The sequence below is a fragment of the Prionailurus bengalensis genome, chromosome F2, assembly GCF_016509475.1.
Source record: "Prionailurus bengalensis isolate Pbe53 chromosome F2, Fcat_Pben_1.1_paternal_pri, whole genome shotgun sequence".
NCBI classification, from domain to species: domain Eukaryota; kingdom Metazoa; phylum Chordata; class Mammalia; order Carnivora; family Felidae; genus Prionailurus; species Prionailurus bengalensis.
Genome location: NC_057353.1, coordinates 58150042 through 58175498, shown reverse-complemented (window position 1 = coordinate 58175498; position 25457 = coordinate 58150042). Strand labels below are relative to the sequence as shown.

General features: G+C 34.9%; 1 protein-coding gene across 1 annotated transcript in view; it reads left to right on the top strand.

The window, feature by feature from the left end:
- CSMD3 (CUB and Sushi multiple domains 3) overlaps nt 1-25457 on the top strand; it is a 1274540-nt gene that overhangs the window by 188591 nt on the left and 1060492 nt on the right. The window contains exon 3 of the mRNA XM_043601622.1: nt 2794-2906. Within this exon, the coding sequence (XP_043457557.1) occupies nt 2794-2906 (113 nt within the window). The remainder of the gene's footprint in view (nt 1-2793; nt 2907-25457) is intronic.

Below are 25457 nucleotides of genomic sequence, written 5' to 3'. Positions count from 1 at the left end.
AATTGCAATGCAAATGAGATATACATGGTAAGCAGATATAACTAAAGCAACTCATTGGTTTATAATTTCAGAGATACACTTCTAACCAGGTGCCAAATAGGAAATCATGCAACTTACTCAGCAAAAAGAGAAAAAATTAAAGTTTTAAATGCTGATAAACCTTAGAGAAACTTCCAGATAAGTATGTACAAGTGAACTTCTGCAAGAATGTTGATGAAAACACACTGGACTGATCATAGACAACCCAAATGCCCATCAACTGTAGAATGTATAAATTTAGTGTGGTGTTATTTATTGCAATAGACTCCTATACAGCAGTGGTTCTCAAAATGTGATCCATGGATGTTTGAAGGTCTTTAGGCACTTTTAGGGGTTCTACAAGATCACTGAACTAGCCACTTTCTCATGGAACACCTCTTTACTGGAGTGACTGACATAAATGTTAATCACATCTGTATGTCTGGCATATATTTTTTGAAACACACACACACACACACACACACAGCCACGCATATACACATGCAATGAACCTGAATTGTTACTTCAAGGGAAAACAACTGACAGGATCTGTTGTTAATGATGAAATCTGAGTTTACAAGTAAAAAAAATAGAATTTTGGAAAGCTTCAATCCATTACTGTAAGCTTTAAAGTTTCTCCAAGTTTAATGACTTTTCTAATGAGATCAGTAGCAATAAAAATAAATGTGATTTTTTGATAGTTTATAATAAAATGTAACATTTGGAAGATCTAACTCAAATGATCAATGCTTGTTAAACGTTGCCTGGATAAAAAGGACCCATTATAAGAACAAGATGAAGCAATGAATTTTAATGCTACACAATACAACAATTAATTGATATGGCTTAAATTCAACATCAAAACTAACTTGTGAAGTTTTTGTGTAGTATCAAAAAAGAGCATCCACTTTAATCTGCAAAGGCTATTAGAAATAGCTTCCCTTGGGGCGCCTGGGTGGCGCAGTCGGTTAAGCGTCCGACTTCAGCCAGGTCACGATCTCGCGGTCCGTGAGTTCGAGCCCCGCATCAGGCTCTGGGCTGATGGCTCGGAGCCTGGAGCCTGTTTCCAATTCTGTGTCTCCCTCTCTCTCTGCCCCTCCCCCGTTCATGCTCTGTCTCTCTCTGTCCCAAAAATAAATAAAAACATTGGAAAAAAAAATTAAAAAAAAAGAAATAGCTTCCCTTTTCCAACCACACACTTAAGTGAGGCCAGAGTTCTTCATATCCATCAACCAAAATAATGTAATCCAAAATATTGAATAAAGAAGTAGATTTGAGAATCCAAATAATTTCTGCTAATAGACCAGATATTAAAAAGATTTCTAAAAAACAAAATACAAGGCATTCTTTTCATTTTTGTTTTAGAAAAGATACTTATCTTGAGTTGAAATATGATTGACGTAAACATGTAATGTGCCTATTCTGGTTATTTTTAAATTAAGTAACAAATGCATATGTAAAAAACAGTTCTCAGTTTTATTTTAAATAGGGCAAATATTGGGGCGCCTGGATGGCTCAGTCAGTTGAGCAACTGATTTTGGTTCAGGTCATGATCTCACGTTTCGTGGGTTCGAGCCCACGTCAGGTTGTGCTGACAGCTTGGAGCCTGGAGCCTGATTCAGATTCTGTGTCTCCCTCTCTCTCTGGCCCAGTGCTACTCACATTCTGTCTGTCGGTCTCTCTCAAAAATAAACAAAACCTTAAAAAAATTTAAATATGGCACATGTTGATAAATCCCACAAAATCTTTTTGGGGTTCTTAATAATTTTTAGAGTATAAGCACACCTGAGACAAATGAGAGTTACTGTTATACAGCAATGAAATATATGGTAATTTCAATGTAGATTAATCCTGTACAATGTTGGGCAAAAATAGCAATTACTGTGTATTTAAAAAGGTATAATTCCATTGCATAAAATTACTAATTCTTATTCTAATATTAATAATAAACATGATAAAGTAAAGAACATAAAAGGCAATTCATAGAAAAATTAACAAGTATGTACTTTCATTAATTTTAGAAAAACTATATTCCATGTATGTGGTTTTCTTTAATTCTTAATTTCTCTTTTCTGGTTTAGAAAAAGTATCACTTGCAAATTAATTACATAACCAAGCTTGTAACTATATCCAATAAAGTATTAGCAAAATAAGCAATACATTTTGGTAAAAAAATCAAATATTTGTTTTGTAAAATATGCAATATAACCAAAAAGCAATTTGCATCTATTAGTTTTAATAGAACTAACTGAAATTTTAGAATATGATAAAGCAAAAAAATCACATCATTTGTAGACTCTTCAGTTTCAAGATGTCATATCTGGATCACATTTTTCCTTTAATATTAAATTTTAGTAAATACCACTCTTTTTATATATTCTAAACTATCAGGAAAAAAATTTATTGACAAAAATATCTTCTGCATATTCAGTTGTTAAAATCAGGAGCAAAAGATACCTAAACACACACACTCTCACAATTCATTTCCCAAAGTCTAAATTGATCAGTATTTTCATATAGATGACATATGTACTAGATACGATAGTTATGCACATTCATATATATGTAAATAACCGTATATTTATATATACCTACAGGAATTGTTTTTGATGAGTGAGTTTTAATCAACATAAATTCATTTATAAACCCTCACATACACACACATACACATTTATACAAAGCTTGGGGATTTGATAAAATGACTTTTAATGCTCTTTCAACTCTATTAGGTAAAATGTCTATAACACTAACAATTAATTTCGTTTATGTTTTTAGGTTAACAGGATTCCATCTGCCACCGCCAGTGACAAGTACCAAATCTGTGTTCTCACTACGTTTGACCAGTGATTTTGCAGTTAGCGCTCATGGGTTTAAAGTATATTATGAAGGTAAGTGATATTAACATAAAATGACCACTGCCCAGTGTAATTGAGTCAAACCAAACTTCTCTGGGGTGGAAATGGCAGAAGAATCACCAGACAGGAAAATATTATTTATCCTGTTAGCTCAAATCTTATCCTGAGGGTCACGTTAATCATCATTAACATACAATAAAATGATGGAATTGGTAGGCTTTAATGTTTCACTTGCAGTGTACCTGAAGAGAGGAAAATCTTTCCCTTAAGTCTTCTTAGGAGATGAGACCATGAAACCATTATGGGGTTAGACATTCCCAAAAGTGAACCGAATATGAGAGTAACAGGAAATTAGGTATGATTTGAGATTCAGGCATCACAGACTCCACCCTATTTTCCTGTGTATTTTGCCTCTCTGCCAGAAAATAACCTGGTAATCTGTCTTCTCTGCAAGTTAAGAGTCAAGAAAAACAGTCTATTAAGAGACATGAGTTTATGTCTTCCATTCTAAGCCAGACTTTACAGTTCCACATATCCATAATCCCTAAAACCATAAAGTGTTACCTAAAACCATACCTAAATACCTAAAACCATAAAGGAAAACCAAGAAGTTCTTGACACTAAGGTTCTACCTGGTTTTGGCATCAAAACATGACCGGAACTAATTGGAGGCCACTAATAACCTCTATTTACCCCACATAGTGTGGTTACTCAAGTTTCATTCTGCAAAGATTGTTTGATAATTCAGTGTACCACAGGCTCTGCTGATGGTGTTAAAAATGTATAGAATCTGCATGTGTTCCCTATTTACAATGTGAAAAAAATTCTGATGGTAAAAATACTCCGTTCCCAAAGGTCTCAGATGGAGTTCATGGACTTGTAATTACTTCTTTAAGGTGCACCTAGTTTAGGGAAGAGTCCCTCCCTACCTACAGGAATAGCATATCAGATATCAACTAACCTCCCCAGGGGACCATATTACCAGAATGCATCACACAAGATATAAAATTATCATAACAGATACATAAATACAGTAGCAGGGGTGGTTACTTTCTAAAGCACATTATAATTCAAAATATGATATGTTTAAAGAGCACACTGGAAAACAGATATAAAGTAGACTTGCTTTAGTATAAAGGTTAACAGTTTGCATGTGAGGAAAGTTTTAAAACAAACATTTCATCTTAGTGCTATCTTTCTCACTAGAAAAAAAATCCTCTAGCAAACAAATGAGTAAAAATATTTTCTCCTTTTTATACCCTAAATAATGACACATCACAGCAGTTTTTACACTATTTTCTAACTAATACATTTCTTAACTATCTTTTGTCTAGCAGTGGAGGCTGCGTTCTAAGACTTATTTTCCTCCATTGTGCTAGTAATAATCCTTATTTTTCTAAGGTGATTTCACAATAATTGAGTATTTTATCTTGGCAACTTAATTCATAATTTAAAACACTACAAACACAAAGGTTTAATTTTAAGTATAATTTTGGCAATATTGAAGGAGTTAGTAATACAATAATTTTCCATTAGAGGCTCCTTAATAGAAAACCTGTACTCTGTTCATCAAAATCTAAATATATTTTAGGCTGGTTGATTCTTTCAGTAAGTACTAAGTATACCAACAATGTAGTAGCTTGGAACATGAGTTAAGATGTTGCCGAGTTTTCTGGTTTGGCTGTCAAGTGTCATGAAATACACTCAAAACTATTTTCAAAGCTCTCTATTCGTTCTAGATGCACAACATTAAATTTCTGTCTTTTCTGCTTTTCAAGTGTCATGAAATACACTCAAAACTATTTTTAAAGCTCTCCATTCTTTCTAGACGCACAACATTAAATTTCTGTCTTTTCTGCTTTGTAAAAATGTATTCATATATCTTTATGACACTTAAATGTTTTGGAGGTCCTGACTTAAAATATAAGGTATGAGACATCCATATAGTATTGAGGGATTGGTATTCATGCTACAGAACATCTTCAAGCATTGATTTGTGATAGTACCTTCCACCATGTTTACTAGCTTTCTATTGGTACTTAACAAATGAACACAAATTTAGCATCTTAAAACAAAAATATACTAACTCACAGTCCTGGAGCTGAGAAGTCCTGGTGATCTCTGCTAGTTTCTCCGTTCAGGGTCTCGCAAGGCTGAAATAAAAATGTCAGCTGGTTGGTCTCTTATCAGAAGGCTCTGGAAAGAAACTAGTGCCCATTGGTCCTAAAGACCTCTCTCTTCCTTGTTCTTGGGCTCTAAGTGTGAGAGCCAGCAACTGCTGCACTGTATCTTTCTCATTGTTGAAATCTCTCTGATTTCCCCCTCCCCATGTAAAATTTGCTAAGCTTAATTACATTTGCAAGGTTCTTTTTGTCATGTCCTGTGACATATTCAGTGGTTCGAGAGATATCGGGAGGTAACAGGTGGGAGGAGAGAGAAGATGGGCGTCATTTACCCTACCACACCATGTCACACTAGTTAACATTTTCTAGAGGGATTAGCTCTGAGTTGTTATTAATTTAACCATGGCCAATGATACTGTCAAGGCCAGCAGGTGTGGTGGCCTCTCATTCTCATATCCTCTTGGCTATGTTCCAGGCCCCACAGTGAATGCCTAAAAACGTGGATAGTACCAAACTCTGTATATACTTTATTTTCTCTTACACATACATACTAAAGTTTAGTTTATAAATTAGGCATAGTAAGAAGTTAACAATAAAATGAATAATTATACTAATATACTGTAACTAAAGTTACGTGAACTGCGGCGCTCGCTCTCTCAAAATATTGTACTATACTCACCTTCCTTATGACGCTGTGAGATGATAGAATGCCTACGTGACCAAGTGAGAGGAATGACGTAGGCACTGTAGTGTAGAGTTATGCTACAATTGAACCTCTGATGATTCGTCAGAAGGACCGTTGGCTCAGAGTTCACGCCAGGTAACCTAAACCGACGATAGCGAATCTGCAGAAAGTGAAACTGCAGATAAGGCAGGACTGTCATACAGTGACGTCCAGGAAATGTAGTTAAAAGTTTCAAAGCCCGTTTTTCACACCCTTACGTTTTTTTAATGTTTGGTTATTTACTTTGGGGGGTGAGGGGATAGGCGTGCGTGCGCGTGATAATGTAAGTGGGCGAGGGGCAGAGAGAGAGGGAGAAAGAATCCAAAGCAGGCTCTGCTGTCAGCGCAGAGCCTAACAGCAGGACTTGATTCCACAACCTGTAAGATCATCACCTGAGCCAAAATCAATAGTGGGTGGCTTAATTGGCTAAGCACTCAGGTGCCCCAACACCCCTACGTTTTGAATCCAAGCTATCATACCACAATTACCTCAAATTCCAACTCTGGATCCTACTGAATCTACTAATCCGGACATTTCCTCTAAATTTATACCTGCATGATTTTTTATGTTTTCATTTTATTTTTCAGATGATCCTAATATCTGAATCTCATTTATTTTCGTTCCATTTTCCTGTGTATAATCATTTACATTTTTTTTTTAATTAAAGTGTGGTTGAAACATGCTGTTACATTAGTTTCAGGTGTACAACATAGTGATCCAACAAGCTTATAGACGCTGTGCTCATCACACGTATAGTTACCATCTGTCACCATACAACCCTATTAGAATACCGTTGACTGTATTTCTTATGGTTTACCTTTCATCTTAATCTTTTAAAATGTCCTTAAATCTCGTCCTTGTGTATTAGAATTTATGAGATTTCTATTTATTACTAATAGTTGTGAATTTATCTGTGTTTCTCAATCTGCCAACACTGGACCACACATATCAGAACAATCTGGATAATTTGTTAAAATGTAAAATATAGAATTCTTGGCTCCAATTACATATCCTGAATCACACTGTGGAGTGAAGTCCTAGCATATGCATTTCAATTCCAATTGCAAATCCAAAATAGAATAAATAAATGATAAATGTAAGTCAGTCTCTGATCTTCACAGAACCCAGTTATTAAAATCCTTTATTATCTTATTACAGCCCATTTACTTAAAAACTGTCCCTGTTTCCTAAATTTTGATCAAATTGACTTGAAACATTTTTCTTTTAAACTTCTTGAAGTCCAAGTTGTGAGTTGTTAAATTTCTGTGGAAAATTTCCCCATTAAAACTAGCTGTATATATCTTTATCTTTTCTCATTACTGTCTATCATACACCTCTATATCTTGTCACTGTTTCCCAAAGTTTGTTTTACAGGACTTTTTCATTTGTTTATATTAATAAAAACAAACGAGTAAAATAGTGTTCTATGAAACAATAAATTTGAGAAAAACTAATGTATACCATGATGGATAGTGATATAACCATTTTTCAAAATTTCATTGAGATAAACCTGATTAAGATCTGTGTTCTACGGAACACACAATGAGAAATGTGCTTATATCCTTTCTAAATCTGCCAAACAACTCAAAATATATTCCAGTTTCTACTAAAAAGCTATTTTGTGTAATAAAATTATTTTGCATTTTGCTTCAAAGATGCATAATCATTCTTTATAGGTAAAAGAGCATATAGTTACATACTATGGGATATTTTACCCTTTTAGAATCATTTATTGTGGAAACAAATATATTTCCATATATTGGAAACAATATAATGAAAGCATATTGTGGATCGTGTATATATAAATATTATATATATGATAGTAAGTGGTTACTCTAATGTTTATGAGAATCTCAATAAATAATTTCAGCATAATCAGTGAGCCAATTCAATGATCAGAAACAGACTGAAAATTACAGTCTTGAAAACTTACTTCAAACACAAGGTAGTTGTTATGCCTTAATGATTATTGATCTGTATGACCAAGTAATTAAGAAAACATAGGGTTAAAATGTTCACCTTTAGAAAATATCCAGTTAAATCATTTTCACATTTTAATTCAGAAGTACAAAAATTTGGCTAATAACACTACTATTACTAGGTAACATTTACTGAGTTATTTCTTTGGGCCAATCACAGTGCTAAACATTTTACAAGTATTTTCTCACCCTAGAAAATTATATGAAAAATGTAATGAGCAATAATTTAACAAAAAATTAAGGTTAATATAAAAATATGTTTAAATGACCTACAAATGTAAACCCATAAAAATATGTTTAAATCATCTACAAATGTAAACCAGACCTACAAATGTAAACCCATAAAGATATGTTTAAATTATCTACAAATGTAAACCATATACATTTTCGAGACATTTTATATCTAACTATAAACCGTAATTCCATTTATAGTTAAATGGATATGATCACATAGAGTTTAGTACAAAGAGTATTAAAAAATAAAAATTACTGATAATGTATATTAAAACAATATGAACATAAAAGCTGAAATGTATTCTTATTTATTTATTTATTTATGTATTTACTTACTTACTTACTTATTTGAAAGAGAGAGAGAGAGAGTGCAAGTGGGGGAGAGGGGCTGTGGGAGAGAGAGAGAATCTTACTTTTAGGTTCCACACTCAGTGCAGACCTGATCCCAGAACACTGGGATCATGACCTGAGCGAAAATCCATAGTTGGATGCTCAAAGGGCTGAACCACCCAAGAGCCCCCATTCTTATGTATATTATATGTGACCTATGTATTCTTTGTCCTTTTTAAATACTTGAAATACAAATGAATGTTTATACTACTTACTATTCTGTTTAACTGTCACAGATGTTTACTAAAAGTTTATCCTTGAGAACAAAAAAAATGACATTAGTGATTTCTTTTTTAATTTTTTTAACGTTTATTTATTTTTGAGACAGAGAGAGACAGAGCATGAACGGGGGAGGGTCAGAGAGAGGGAGACATGGAATCTGAAATAGGCTCCAGGCTCCGAGCTGTCAGCACAGAGCCTGACACGGGGCTCGAACTCACGGACTGCAAGATCATGACCTGAGCCGAAGTCGGCCGTTCAACCGACTGAGCCACCCAGGCGCCCCTAGTGATTTTTAATTTTAGGGGTTCTTTTCAATTCATAAGCTTTAAAAATTTAAATTGCAGTACCATGAAATTTCATGAAGAGTTTATAATCTAGGATCAAGTTAATTATACTTCTGACCAGACAGTTGAATTGTAGCAAGAGAAATTTATGTAATTAAATCACATATATTAAACAGGTTGGTAGCAATAAAGGTAAGTTGGGTTCATAAAAGAAGTTAATGGATCATCACCTTAAATACTTCTAAGAATAAATGAAAGATATTACATTAAAAAAACCCCCAGATGTCATACATGCAAAGACATTTTCTCCTCTTGATCAAATTCAAATCTTCTGCCTTTCACATTTCATAGTCAACCTACTTAGGCACAGAAACATCCTAATCCTAAACTGACCTTCTAAGTCATGGTTGTCTTTTCTACCTTTGAAAGAGTTGGAAGTGTTCAAAATCCCAAATTAGAGAATGACACCTTTTTCATAAATATCATCTACAGAATGAAGTTAAAGGACACAGTATTATAATAAATATGTGGACGGCTTTAAACAAGAGTTTATTAAATTTTGAGTTGTTTTACCTCTATTATCCAGGAAGATATAAATCACTTTCATGGTGCTCACAACAAAGCTTCAATAGTACTATCAATTTGTAAATGCTTTCAGACTTTTCAATATTTCGGCACAGTGTAGCATACACAACCTCCACAGCTACATGGTTTTCCAGTATTGTTTCTCACCTATTACCTTAATTCATAAAATAGTCACGTGAACATGAATTAAATTTCTACATGTACTATGCTATTTAAACTCTTCTACAGTACATCTCTGTCTCCTATGCCCTGAATACCTGTACACACCTTTGTGACCCATGAATTTCTTATTCTTCCAGACTTCGTGCAAGCCTTAATCATTTCTGGAAAGTCATTTAGGGAATCTAGAATTGAGCCCAAAATGTTCAATGATGTTTTTTTCTATGTGCTCAGATATGTACACACCTTGCCACAATACTATATATTACCATTTTGTATGGTTTTGCTCAAACTAGACTATGAGAAGCTTAAGGGTATAGAATCGATTTTACTTATTTTGCAAACATGCCTGTTGGCATATGGAAAGTAGTTACTACATGCTTGTAAAACTCACCTGATATATAGGATATCTAATAATTTCATCAGTAGTGAGGACAAATTTAATGCATCTCCCACTTTCCAAGAATTAAAACGCCACTCGGTGTCTTAAAGGGCAGACGTAGGCTATGTTTAACCACTTAGAACTTGTGATATTAATTGATATTTACCTGGAAAAGGTAAGATTTAGTGACATTTAAGGACTTTTCTTTGAAAAAGCCATAAATGTTAGGTAACATTATTTTTCTTTTAAGCATAGTTTCTTTGCTGAAAAATCTTTACTTTCTTGAAATAAATAGTTTCTTTATGAAGTATTTTTAAAAACATAAAACCACTCATATAGGATAAAAGGAATATTAAGATGAACATGAAAAATTGCTAGAACCAGTGATATACAAACTATTTAATCTTTGTGCCTCATGTGGAAAAGATAGGATAATGTTGAAGATTGTATTCTATTCCCCAGAAATTGAATTATTAAACTTCTCGTTTCACATTGAATTTCTTTCTTTCATATATGTTGCTAAATGTATTGTGTATGTCAATTGCTATAATTTATCATTTTTATTTTGAATGTTAGAATGAAGTTTGAGACAGTGATAATTTAAGATTCTAATTATATGTGAAAGATTTTTTGTGTGTTTCATACATTCAAATACCATACATTGTGATAAGTTGTTATAATTGGTAGCTTATAAGAAAATATACTATATGCTTGATTAAAAAAATAATTTTTGATGCTGTCCAGTTCTCTGAGCATCATTATCTAAAGAGACTATCTTTTTTCCTTTGGATACTCTTTCCTGCTTTGTTCAAGAGTAGTTGGCCATATATTTGTGGGTCCATTTCTGGGCTCTCTATTCTATTCCATGGGTCTACGTGTCTGTTTTTTGCCAATACCATACTATTTTGATGATTATAGCTTTGTATGTAATACAGGCTAAAGTCCAGGATTGTGATGCCATCAGCTTTGGTTTTCTTTGTCAACATTACTTTGGATATTCAGGATCTTTTGTGGTTCCATACAAATTTTAGGATTGTTTGTTCTAGCCCTGTGAAGAATGCTGGTGCTATTTTGATTGGGATTACATAGAATGTGTAGATTGCTTTGGATAGTATTGACATTTTAACAATATTTGTTCTTCTAATCCATGAGCATGGAATGTTTTTTCATTTATTTGTGTATTCTTCAATTTCCTTCATAAGCTTTCTATAGTTTTCAGAGTACATACCTTTTAATTCTTTGGCTTGGTTTATTCCTAGGTATTTTATGTTTTTGGTGCAATTGTAAATGGGATTGATTCCTTAATATCTCTTTCTGTTGCTTCATTATTGGTGTATAGAAATGAAACTGATTTCTGTTCATCGATTTTATAACATGTAGAAGAATGAAACTGGACCACTTTCTTACATCATAAGCAAAAATAAATTCAAAAATGGATGAAAGTCCTAAATGTGAGACAGGAAACCATCAAAGTCCTAGAAAACAGGCAGCAACCTCTTTGACCTGAGCCACAGCAACTTCGTACTTGACATGTCTCTGAAAGCAAGGTAAATAAAAGCAAAAATGAACTATTGGGACCTCATCAAGCTAAAAAGCTTCAGCACAGTGAAGGAAACAATCAACAAAACTAAAAGGCATCCTAAAGAATTGGAGAAGACATTTGCAAATGACATATCAGATAAAGGGTTAGTATCAAAAAAACTATAAAGAACTTTCCAAACTCAACACCCAAAAAACAATAATGCAGTGAAGAAATGGGCAAAAGTCATGAATAGACACTTTTCCAAAGAAGACATCCAAATGCCAAACAGACACATGAAAAGATGCTCAACATTGCTCATCATGAGGGAAATACAAATCAAAACCACGTTGAGATACCACCTCACACTGGTGGCTAAAATGGCTAGAGTGGCTAAAATGAACAACTCAGGAAAAAATAGATATTGGTGAGGATATGGAGAAAAGGGAACCTTTTTGCAGTGTTGGTGACAATGCAATCAGGTGCAGTCACTCTAGAGGTTCCCCCCAAATTAATTACAGGTTCCCCAAAATTAATTAGAGGTTCCCCCAAAATATAATTACCTGTGACCCAGAAATTGCAGTACTAGGAGTTTATCCAAAGGATGCAGTAGGGCTGATTTGAAGGAGCACATGCATCCCAATGTTTATAGCAGTGCTATCAACAATAGCCAAATTATGGAAAGAGCCCAAATGTCCATGAACTGATGAATGGATAAGGAAGATGTGGTATGTATATACAATGGAATACTACTCAACGAATGAAAACGAATGAAATCTTGCCATTTGAAACAACGTGGATGGAACTGGAGGGTACTATGCTAAACAAAGTAAGTCAGCCAGAGAGAGACAGATATCATATGATTTCACTCATGTGTGGAACTTGAGAAACTTAACAGATGACCACAGGGGAAGGGAAGGAAAAATAAGATAAAAACAGAAAGGGATGCAACCTGTAAGAGACTCTCAAATGCAGAAAATAAACTGGGGGTTAAGGGGGGTGGAGGAGTTAGAAGGATGGGGAAAATGGGTGATGGGCATTGAGGAGGGCCCTTGTTGGGATGAGCACTTGGTGTTGTATGTAAGTGATGAATCATGGGGATCTGCTCCTGAAGCCAAGACTATACTGTATATTAGCTAACTTAAGAATATATTTTAAAAAAAGAAATTAAATTTTGAATATATCTTGATTTCCCCCTTCTAAAATGTAGTAAGTTAGAAAAACATAACTTTATGTTTATTATTTGACTATAAGTATCATGGCATAACACAAAAAATTAAATCTAAAGTTATTTCTTCCTTATAAAAATAGTTATGTGCCTTAACAGGGTATCATTTAATATCATAAAAAGTAAATGTAGATAAAATGCAAAGATTTCAATAGGAATAATAAATAGCATCAATTATTTTGATTCATAAATATGAATACTGTATTAGATAAAATTATATTTCCCATGGAAAAATAATTGTTGTATAATCCCAATGTCAGTACTTGTTACACGGCTTTCAGTTTTAAGATGGATTTTTGGTAAATTTCCCTCTACCACATAGGAAAACAGGTTACAAAATGCATTAAAAATTTATTCAATATTCCAATGAAAATTATAACTTTACATACAGTGTGATATTTTATCTAGAACATTCTTTAAATTTGTTATACCTTTTAATCATGTTTTTAAAAAGTCAACCTCTAATCCTAACACGTGTGGGAAGCTGTTATCAAACCTCAGTTAATGGAATCTCATGGTGGGAAAAGAAGACATAAAAAGCATGTTGTTTATTTGGTTATAGGAGGTGCAAAATCATAATTATTTCCTTACAGTGGTTTGATGAATATTCCTATTTTCTTACCAGGTATTGACCAGGGACTTTCCTTAGTTTGCATAGGCTTCCTGTTGGTTCCTTACCATTACTCCCACCACAGGCAGTTCAAAACCAGGCTTTCTTCCAACTCAGCTGGAGCACATCTGTCTAACTTTACCTCCCTTTCCAGTTTGCTAGTAAAGAGTCCTAGTAGCGTAACATAATCACAGGAGGGACTGTCCCATCACCATTGCCATAAAATGTAACCTAATTTACATGAGGGCAACATTCTCATCATATCTGTAGATTCCACCTGCATTCACAGTGAAGAGGTGGATTTGGGAGCCCACCTTAAAATCCTGCCTAGTATATCATGGTGAGTCATTTATGTGATGTGATCACTCATTTATGTGATGGCTCAAAATAAGATAGAAAATACAGGAGAGAAAGAACAGAAGGTTTGAAGATGCATTTTATAATTAATCAAACTAAGTTGATCCATTTTTACCCAAAAAGAGATAATGTATTCTTGACTTTTTTTTTCCTCCTTACTTTGGTAAATTGATTTCTTTTAGGTTAGTAAATAGCAAATCTTTTCTATGGCATAGATTAGATACATTTTAAGTATAATATGATGTGTTTCAAATTTTTATTTTTCAAGAGGATCACATTTTAATATGAATGAATTTCTAACATAGCATGTCTTTCTTAGTGAAAAATATAGGGTAATAGATATAATTTTAAAGTGCTGAACATAGTGTTGCAGGACTCAATATTTAATGTTGACTTTATCACTCAGTTTCTGTGAGACTCAGTTTTTCATAATGTAAAATGAGTAATATAATACTGATTCTACAAGGTGTTTTGAAGATCTGGGGAGTTAATGATACAACATTCACAGAGCAGTGCCAAATATGTAAAGAGCATTCAATAAATGTTAGCTAATATATTTGCTATTCTGTTGTATATATTCAAAATTACATATTAATAATTATATATTCAATATAATGCATTGAATATATAATATTCAATAGCATATATTAATATATTTATACAATAATATTAAATACTGAACACATAATATTTAGTCAGTACTATATGTTTGTTATATATCCATATACTCATATATATTATAATGCATTTTTATGTCATATAAAGTCTTCAAATTTCCATTTTCTCAAAAGGATCACTGTATCCAAGTATTTGGTTTCTCTTTCTTACAAAGTTGTTCAAATCATGAAATGGAAGTGACAATTTTTCCAAGTGTTATCTGGGCTAAATAAGTTATGCAGTAGCACCCTGATCTAGTTTTTCCCAGAATCAAAGTGCTAATGGGGTATTAACCCATTTTCAGTGTGAACCAAAGGAAGAAATGACACTTTTCACACATGCACACACACGCACAGTGCTGTTCCAGTGACAAAGGTCAAAATTCTGACAGAGGCTGAAAGAAGTAATCTGCTCAAGAGTTGCAGCTCTGAACTAACAGGTCAGTACTAGAGACAGAACTGATGCGTGATGAGGCAGTCATTCCAACAGATCAGCAGAGAGCACTCAATGGAAGAATGCCAAGTCTTTTGTATAAATTAAATAGTAATCGTTTTATCAATACAATCCTTTAAACAGGTGCTTAGACAGAATTTCAAAAACTTTATGAGTAATTATAAGGACCCAGGGGCAAAGGAAAACATCTTGGTACAGATATGGTGGCTAGAAAAGATGATGTCTAGAACTGAAGGTAGCAATACGTGTCAAACTATAATGCAATGTTGGTGTGGTCATTTTGATAAATAGAATTATTTTCTACAAGTGACAAAGGATTAATCTAAACTACTGACCCGTCTGTAAAAACTTTATAGTTCAACATCAGCATATTGTCAAGAACTGTGAAGGTTCTGAGATTTTGCCCAACTTGAAAGGTAACCATTTAGCCTGGCACAATTTTATGGCTGCTGACAGAAGACACCAAACTACAGAGTCAGGGACAAAGGACTTTATTATATTGCTATTACAGATAGCAATACAAATAGCCAGAGTATCAGCAATTGTTCAGATTCTCAGAACCTCAATTATCACAGAATAAGTAGGACAGAAAATGCCCACATACACAGTGGGTTGTGCTACAGAAAATGAAATCTGAATTTAGGAAACCAGGATCTTTCAGAGTAGATAGTAAGTAAATCAGCCCTTTTCTCTGGAGGGAGATAATATTTCCATATTGTTTCTGAACAATCAGTACATCTGCTTATAAGATATGGAAAACATGACAGGCGTAAGGAAAATTATTTCCCAGCATGTGTGTATAAGTATCTGGATTCAGTAAATTTTAGATAGATTTCAATCACCTTAAAAATGCCAAATTAAAGAGACCTTTAAGAATCATTTTATAGGGGCAACTGGGTGGCTCAGTCAGTTAAGCATCCAGCCTTTGATCTCCGTCAGCTTATGATCTCACTGCTTGTGGGATCAAGCCCCACGTGGAGCTTTGCACTGACAGTGTGGAGCCTGCTTGGGATTCTCTCTCTCTCTTTCTTTCTGCCCCTCCTCTGCTCACACACTGGTGCACATGCACGCGTTCCTTTCTCTCTCTCTCTCTCTCTCTCTCTCTCTTAAAATAAATGAATAAGCTTAAAAAAAGAATCATTTTATAAAAAATCCTTCAAATGGGTAGATGCTACCTAAAAACTTCAAGATTTGTATTTTTCATATTTACTATTATTTTTAAAAGTATTTAATATGCATTTAATTAGCATTCTATGTATACTTTTGGATAATTTTGTAAATATCATCTGAAATAATGAGTGCTATTTCTTTCCTTCTTTTCCATCCTTTATATTAGGGGTATTTGCTGAACTATCTTCCCATAGTGTAAGATACCTCTTCCATCATAATTTCTCCAGGATTTCTCCTGGAGGATTTCTCCATCTACATTTATTTGTATAATTAGTCTCTCATTTGTCTTTTTGTACTTTTTTGTTTGTTTTATATTAGAGTAGTAGGAGTTTATGTGATGAATTGATTTGGTTTCCTAACACAGGTACCACAACATAAATTTCAGATGACTGTGAGTAATTAAATTTTTTAAACGAAAATGTAAAGTCCATGAAGAATTATAGCAGAATATGGTCAGCTCATGGGATAGGAAAGCTTTCTAAGTATAAAAGCCAAAGGGAAAATATGTCACTAAGGAAAAGATTGGTAGATTAGACTAAATAAAATGTGAAAGCTGCTAAATATGATAATAAATTTTAAAAGCGATCTTTGTATTAGAAGGCAAAAGAAAATGGGAATTTAAAATTCACAATTCATGGGAGAAACATATATTGTATATACAATATACATAAAAAAGCCCTATTGTCTCTGATGTAAAATTTGTTAACGTTATGAATTAAAAATTTGCTAAAAAGCTGAAAATGTCGAGAACGTTTGAATAAGACTAACAACATAAATTTATCATTAACACTAATCTTATGCTTAGAAAAACTGGCTTGTGGGGAGGGAAAAAAAGCAAAATGATTTTCTTGAGCTTAGTAGCCATGAAGGAGAAATGGGAAATGAAGTCAAGGAAATTACAAAGGATATGTGTTCAGATAACAAATTTATCAAATGAAATCTTTCAGATATTAGTGTTTTAATGTAAAAAGAGAGAATATATCTATATGAATTTCTTATTGTCAGGTAGAGAAAGATTTCACCTATGAAAGCAATAGATGGCATATTTTGATTTATACTGGGTAGTACACATTCTTTTAATGTAAATGAGAACTCCCGTTTCATTAATTTTTGGAAATTTTATTTATTTTTCTGTAATTTTTAAAGCAGAATTATATGTGTGTAGATTCAAAGGCTCCATGTTAATAATAATTTTTTCTTCATGTATTTTTATGTTTGTTTATTTATTTATTTATTTATTTTTGTTTCAAGTTTTTATTCAAATTGTAGTTAGTTAACATATAGTGTGATATTAGTTTCAGAGTAAAATTTAGTGATTCATCAATTACATATAACACCCTGTGCTCATCACAAGTGCCCTCCTTAATACACCTCACCCATTTAGCCCACCCTCCACCCGTCTCCCTTCCAGCAACCTTCAGTTTGTTCTCTATAGTTAAGAGTCTGTTTCCTGGTTTGCCTCTCTCAATCTCTTTTTTTCCCCCCCTATGTTCATATGTTTTGTTTCTTAAATTCCACACATGAGTGAAATCATATAATTATTTATCTATGACTGACTTGTTTAGTGTAATACACTCTACCTCCATCTATGTCATTGCAAATGGAAAGATTTCTTTTTGATGGCTGAATAGTATTCCATTATATATATATTATATATATTCTATTTCATATTTATATTCTATTTCATATATATATATTCCATTTCATATATATATATACACACATATATACACACATACACACACACATACACACACACACTGCTTCTTCTTTTTTCATTCATCATTCTTTCATTCAACAGTTGTTGGACATTTAGTAACTTGCCATAATTTGTCTATTGTTGATAATGCTACCGTAAACATCGGGTTGCATGTATCCCTTCAAGCAAGTATTTTTGTATCCTTTGGGTAAATACCTAGTACCAGCAATTGCTGGATTGTAGGGAGCTCTAACTTTAACTTTCTGAGGAACCTCCATACTGTTTTCCAGGGTGGCTGCACCTGTTTGCATTCCCACCAATGGTGTAAGAGGGTTCCCTTTTTTCTACATCCTCACCAACATCTGTTGTTTCCTATGCTGTTAATTTTAGCCATTCTGACGGGTGTGAAGTAATATCTCATTACAGTTTTGATTTGTATTTTCCTGATGATGAGTGTTGTTGAGCATCTTTTCATGTGTCTGTTGGCCATCTGTATGTATTCTTTGGGAAAATGTCTATTCATGTCTTTGGCCCATTTCTTATCTGAGTTATTTGTTTTTGTGTGTTGAGTTTGATAAATTCTTTATAAATTTTATCAGATATGTTATTTGCAGATATCCTTCCATTCTGTAGGCTCTCTTTTAGTTTTGTTGATTGTTCCCCTTGCTGTGCAAAATCTTTTTATCTTGATGAAGTCCCAACACTTCATGTTTGCTTTTGTTTCCCTTGCCTCCAGCAACATTTGTGGTATGAAGTAGCTATGGCTGATACCTAAGAGGCTTGATTTTGATGGTTTCCTGTTTCACATTTAGTTATTTCAACCATCTTGAATTTAATTTTGTGTATAGTGTAAGAAAATGGTACAGGTTTATTCTTCTGCATGTATCTGTCAGTTTTCCCAATACCGTTTATTGAACAGACTTTTTTTTCCATTGGATATTCTTTCCTGCTTCATTGAAGATTAATTAACCATATAGTTGTGGGTCTATTTCTGGATTTTCTGTGCCTTTGATATATGTTTCTGTTTTTTGTTTCAGTAGCATACTGTATTGGTGACTACAGCTTTGTATTAAAGCTTGAGGTCCAGAATTGTGATGCCTCCAGCTTTGCTTTTCTTTTTCAAGGTTGCTTTGGCTATTCAGGGTCTTTTATGGTTGCATACACATTTTACGGTTGTTTGCTCCAGCTCTATGAAAAATGCTGGTGGCATTTTGATAGGGATTGCATTAAATGTATAGATTGCTTTGGAGAGTATGGACATTTTAACAACGTTTGTTCTTTCAATACGTGAGTGTGGAACGTTTTTCCATTTCTTTGTGTCATCTTCAATTTCTTTCATAAGTGTTCTATAGTTTCCAGAGTACAGACCTTTGGCCTCTTTGGTTAGGTTTATTTCTAGATATCTTACAGTTTTCGGTGTAATTGCAAGGATTGACTCTTTGATTTCTCTCTCTGCTGCTTCATTATTGGTGTATAGAATGCAGCAGGGGTGCCCAGGGGGCTCAATAGGTTAAGCATCTTACTTCACCTTAGGTCATCATCTCTAGGTTTGTGGGTTTGAGCCCTGCAATGGGCTCAGCACTGGTAGTGTGGAGCCTGGTTGGGATTTTCTCTCTCTCCATCTCTTTCAAAATAAATAGATTTAGTAAAAAAATAAATGCAACAGATTTCTGGGTGTTGAGTATCATGTCTATGAAGAGTGAAAGTTTGACTTCTTCCCTGTTGATTTAGACACCTTATATTTCTTTTTGTTGTCCTATTGCTGGGTCTAGGACTTCCAGTACTATGTTAAATAACAATGGTGAGAGTGGACATCCCTGTCTTGTTCCTGACCATGGAGGAAAAGTTCTCAGTTCTTCCCCATTGAGGATTATGTTAACTGTGGATCTTTGGTATACGGCCTTTATGATGCTGAGATATGTTCCCCCATCCCTACCTTGTTGAGGATTTTTATCAAGAATGGATGTTGTACTTTGTCAAATGCTTTTTTCTGCATCTATTGAAAAGGTCATATGGTTCTTATCCTTTCTTTTATTAATGTGGTGTATCTCATTGATTGATTAGTGAATATTGAACTACTCTTGCAGCCCCAGAATAAATCCCACTTGATCATGGTAAATGATTCTTTTAATGAACTGTTGGATTAGATTTGCTAGCGTTTTGTTGAGAATTTTTGCATACATTATTAATTTGATTTAAGGAATTAGTCTGAAAGATTGTTGGATTACATTTCAATTATTTTTTAATTCTTTAATTATGACCATGTAGTATGTCATTTTGCTCTCTTGAGTCAAGCTGATATAATTTTTTATGGTAGAAAATATGCTAACAATATTATTAACTCAAACTTTATATTTTTCTAATAAACCATGTATGTTGTTTTACCTGCAATTGTTTACAAAAACACTGAAGTACCTTTATCACACAACCTAAATTTTGTCATAGAAGTCTACTTCAAATTTGTATATTTGTATTATTTTTGTTTGTTTAATAATAAAGTTATAATTGTATTTACTTTAAATTTTTTTTTTAATTTAAAGCAATTATTAGTTTATTTATTTTTTTAGTAATTTCTTCACCCAATTATGGGGCTTGAACTCACAACCTTGAGATCAAGAGTTGCATGCTTTTCCAACTGAGCCAACTAGGCATCCTAGATTATCACTTTAGATACTCAATGTCAATCTGAAATTGATAAATGAAATTTATCAAAGTATGTGACCAGGTAAAAACTTGGATGTGTGCAACCCAGGATTACTTCACATACTTTGTTCTATATAAATGTACATAACAGACATGGATAATAGAACAATTGTAAATAAATCCTAAAGATTTATGTGACTTTTGAATATTTAACACCTATTTTGACTTGCTCATGCTAGCATGTCTTTTAAATAGTCTTTATTATTCTGTTCCCAAATTATTGGCACTCAACAAAAATAAGTATTTGTAAAGCACTTTGCAAATATGTCATAACACTATTGTAGTAAGAAAAACAAATACAATTCTGAATTGATGTGATTTTACTAGATATTTGAATGTCTCTTAGGATCATCAAAAGTTCTTTAAAGCATTTCTGGGGAAATGTGTAGAATCATAGTATGGTTAATCAACAATCCTTTAATTTTTATGGTGGATTGCATGATAAAATCAGATCAGAAATATAAAATATTTATCACTACATAGAAATGCCAGAATAATGTTTATTGTAAAATTACTTATGTATAAATTAGAAATATTTATTAATTTGTATAAATAATAATAAAGCAATAAGTAAACATTTGTAAATGTAAATGGAATAAATGATTAGGAAATAATAAATTATATTGCTAGAGTAAACCAATTCCAGTGTTTGCTAATTCTATGTTAATGGAAAAACCTTTGAGTTAGACCATGAAACAAAAGTTTGTTAGTCAGCATTCAAAGATTGAAAAGAATGATAATTCTGACCCAGTTCAGGGTTTCTTACCTTCTGGGTATATGGCTGCATGTTTGCATGAAATTAAGAACATGATGGAATCTTGGCAGAACAAACCCTCTACTTGTGCACTAAACTATGGTTTTCTGGTCATTGTTATTTGTTTGTTTGTTTGTTTGTTTGTTTTAATCTCTGACTTTTGTTCTGCAGTTGTCCTCTGTGTCCTGTGTATCATCCATTCTTTTCTAATTAATATTTCCCATTATTTTCCATAAAGGCATGCGTTATCAGTTGTCCTCCTAAGGTAAACAAAAACAAACACATGAAGTGTACTTGGCTCTATTTTACCTTCAGCCTTTGCTTCATCTTTCTGATGCCCCCTTTTATAAAAAAATGTTTTCTGTGTGTTTGGGTGGCTCAGTCAGTTAAGAGTCCAACTCTTGATTTCTGCTCAGGTCATGATCTCAGGGTCCTGAGATGGAACTTGGAGCTGGACATGGAACCTACGTAAGATTCTCTCTCTCCCTTTGCCTCTGTCTTACTCACTCTCTCTCTCACTTTTTCTCGCTCTCTCTCTCTCTAAAAAAAGTTCTCACCAAGTTGTCTATATTTTCTTTGATCACCTTTTTCATAATCTCATCTTTTTTAATACACTGTGATTAGGACTTTGCCTTCACCATTCAATTGCATCTATTATTGTTAAAGTCACTAATTGTAGAAACATTGTCAGATTTAAAGGTCAGTTCTCGAATTATTCTTCTGTTCTTCAGTATTTAACATATCCTCTTTATCAACTCTACTTCTGAAACATTTTTGTTGCTTGCCTCCATGGTTTCCCCCTTTCCCATTGATTTCTCCCTAACATACTTTCATTCTTTGGACACCTGGATAGGTTCTCCTGCTTTTCACTTCTAGATACTAGAGTACCACAGGACTCAGTGTTTGGCACTCATTTCTGTCTATATCCAGGTTCTATGTGATCCAATCTTCTCTAGTGTCTGAAAGAAGCCCAGATACAGTGAGGATACTTATCATTAAGCTATTGCTGTGGGGCAATCAGAAAATCTCAAGAGTGTGGAGAATATATGTTTGTTCTTCAGACTTCAGAGGGGGTTGGGTCAGTCACTCTGGTGATCTTGGCTGGACTCACTCATGTTTCTGCCTCTTGGTTAACCTGCTTGCCTTCATCTGTTATCCCAAACTGAAGTTATTTGGCAAAACTCAAGCCTCTCATCCATTAACTGGATATTTTAGGCATATTCTCATGCCTATTACACAGATGCAAACATGGAAGTAGAGGCTCTTTCTCAAGCTCTGCTTGATTCAGTCTACTAACATTCCATTGGGTAAAGAAAGTCACATAAACAAGCCAAGGATCAGATCAGGAGGGCAGGACAAAGTTATATAGCAGAAAGTATGTATAAGAAGTGGATGAAATAAAGAAATGATGACATTTTTGCAATTATCTTACTATAATTGCCCATCTTATATTCTAACCTGATGTCTTCCCTGAATTCCAAATTGCCTCATCCCCGTGTTTTTCTCAATAAATAAATATTTTAGCGGTTTCAGCAGAAGTTGGAATTTTCCTCCTGGAACAGGGTCAAAATTGATTTTAATCACTTTTCATCGTTTGAAATAAAAATCAGCTGAGGGTGGTTTTCTTCTCCACCTTGTTAGTTTCACATTTTGTTATTAGGAAATAGTCCCATTCTGCATATTATAAAATTCAGCATTTCAAGTGTCAGCTTCTGCAAACACTAAGTTATAAGATTTTTCTAGTGAGCAGATTGTAAGTTGACTGAGCCTATTGTGCCAGTTTCAATTACAGTGATACCATTAGTTAGTTTTGCAGCTGTCACTAGCTTTTGACCTGGAGGAATAATGGGTAAGCATTGATGTGGAGCATGAAATTCTTTATATTTAAATTGTCACAATCCATATCTTGTTATAAGAATTTTTAGAATACATTTTTTAATGTTTATTTATTTTTGAAAGAGAAAGAAAGAGAGATAGCATGAGCAGGGAGAGGCAGAGAGAGAGAGGGAGACACAGAACTCGAAGTGGGCTCCAGGCTCTGACCTGTCAGCACAGAGGCTGATGTGGGGCTCGAACTCACAAACTGTGAGATTGTGACCTGAGCTGAAGTCAGACTCTTAACTGACTGAGCCACCCAGGCGTCCTTAGGATAGATCTTATGTGTCTTGTATTCTTCAAGAAAATAGACAAGTTGGGAAGTAGAAGTAAGATGGCGGCATAGGAGGACGCTGGGCTCACCGCGCATCCTGCTGATCACTTACATTCCACCTACACCTGCCTAAATAACCCAGAAAACCGGGAGAGGATTAGCAGAACTGAGTCGCCGGAGGCAAGCACAGACGAGAGGCCCACTGAAGAGGGTAGGAAGGGCGGCGAGGCGGTGCGCCCTCCACGGACTGGCGGGAGGGAGCCGGGGTGGAGGGGCGGCTTGCTGGCCAAGCAGAGCCCCCTATTCTGGCTTGCAAAAGTGGAGGGGCCTGACGGACTGTGTTCCCACAGCAAGCGCGACTTAGCGTCTGGGAGGTCATAAGTTAACAGCTCTGCTCCAAAAGCGGGAAGGCTGGAGGACAAAGGGAGGGAGAGCTGCTGAGCCCCCAGACAACAGAGCTCAGTTTGGTGGGGAACAAAGGCACTTGCCAGCGCCATCTCCCCCGCCCATCCCCCCAACCAAAATCCCAAAGAGAACCAGTTCCTGCCAGGGAACTTGCTCGCTCCCCGCAAACACCCAACTCTGCGCTTCTGCGGAGCCAAACCTCCGGCAGCGGATCTGACTCCCTCCCGCTGCCACAGGGCCCCTCCTGAAGTGGATCACCTAAGGAGAAGCGAGCTAAGCCTGCCTCTCCTGTCCCTGTGCACCTTGCCTACCCACCCCAGCTAATACGCCAGATCCCCAGCATCACAAGCCTGGCAGTGTGCAAGTAGCCCAGACGGGCCACGCCACCCCACAGTGAATCCCGCCCCTAGGAGAGGGGAAGAGAAGGCACACACCAGTCTGACTGTGGCCCCAGTGGTGGGCTGGGGGCAGACATCAGGTCTGACTGCAGCCCCACCCACCAACCCCAGTTATACACCACAGCACAGGAGAAGTGCCCTGCAGGTCCTCACCACGCCAGGGACTATCCAAAATGACCAAGCAGAAGAATTCCCCTCAGAAGAATCTCCAGGAAATAACAACAGCTAATGAGCTGATCAAAAAGGATTTAAATAATATAACAGAAAGTGAATTTAGAATAATAGTCATAAAATTAATCGCTGAGCTTGAAAACAGTATAGAGGACAGCAGAGAATCTCTTGCTACAGAGATCAAGGGACTAAGGAACAGTCACTAGGAGCTGAAAAACACTTTAAACGAAATGCATAACAAAATGGAAACCACCACGGCTTGGATTGAAGAGGCAGAGGAGAGAATAGGTGAACTAGAAGATAAAGTTATGGAAAAAGAGGAAGCTGAGAAAAAGAGAGATAAAAAAATCCAGGAGTATGAGGGGAAAATTAGAGAACTAAGTGATACACTAAAAAGAAATAATATACGCATAATTGGTATCCCAGAGGAGGAAGAGAGAGGGAAAGGTGCTGAAGGGGTACTTGAAGAAATAATAGCTGAGAACTTCCCTGAACTGGGGAAGGAAAAAGGCATTGAAATCCAAGAGGCACAGAGAACTCCCTTCAGACGTCACTTGAATCGATCTTCTGCACGACATATCATAGTGAAACTGGCAAAATACAAGGATAAAGAGAAAATTCTGAAAGCAGCAAGGGGTAAACGTGCCCTCACATATAAAGGGAGACCTATAAGACTCGTGACTGATCTCTCTTTTGAAACTTGGCAGGCCAGAAAGAATTGGCACGAGATTTTCAGTGTGCTAGACAGAAAAAATATGCAGCCGAGAATCCTTTATCCAGCAAGTCTGTCATTTAGAATAGAAGGAGAGATAAAGGTCTTCCCAAACAAACAAAAACTGAAGGAATTTGTCACCACTAAACCAGCCCTACAAGAGATCCTAAGGGGGACCCTGTGAGACAAAGTCCCAGAGACATCACTATAAGCATAAAACATACAGACATCACAATGACTCTAAACCCGTATCTTTCTATAATATCACTGAATGTAAATGGATTAAATGTGCCAACCAAAAGACATAGGGTATCAGAATGGATAAAAAAACAAGACCCATCTATTTGCTGTCTACAAGAGACTCATTTTAGACCTGAGGACACCTTCAGATTGAGAGTGAGGGGATGGACAACTATTTATCATGCTACTGGAAGCCAAAAGAGAGCTGGAGTAGCCATACTTATATCAGACAAACTAGACTTTAAATTAAAGGCTGTAACAAGAGATGAAGAAGGAC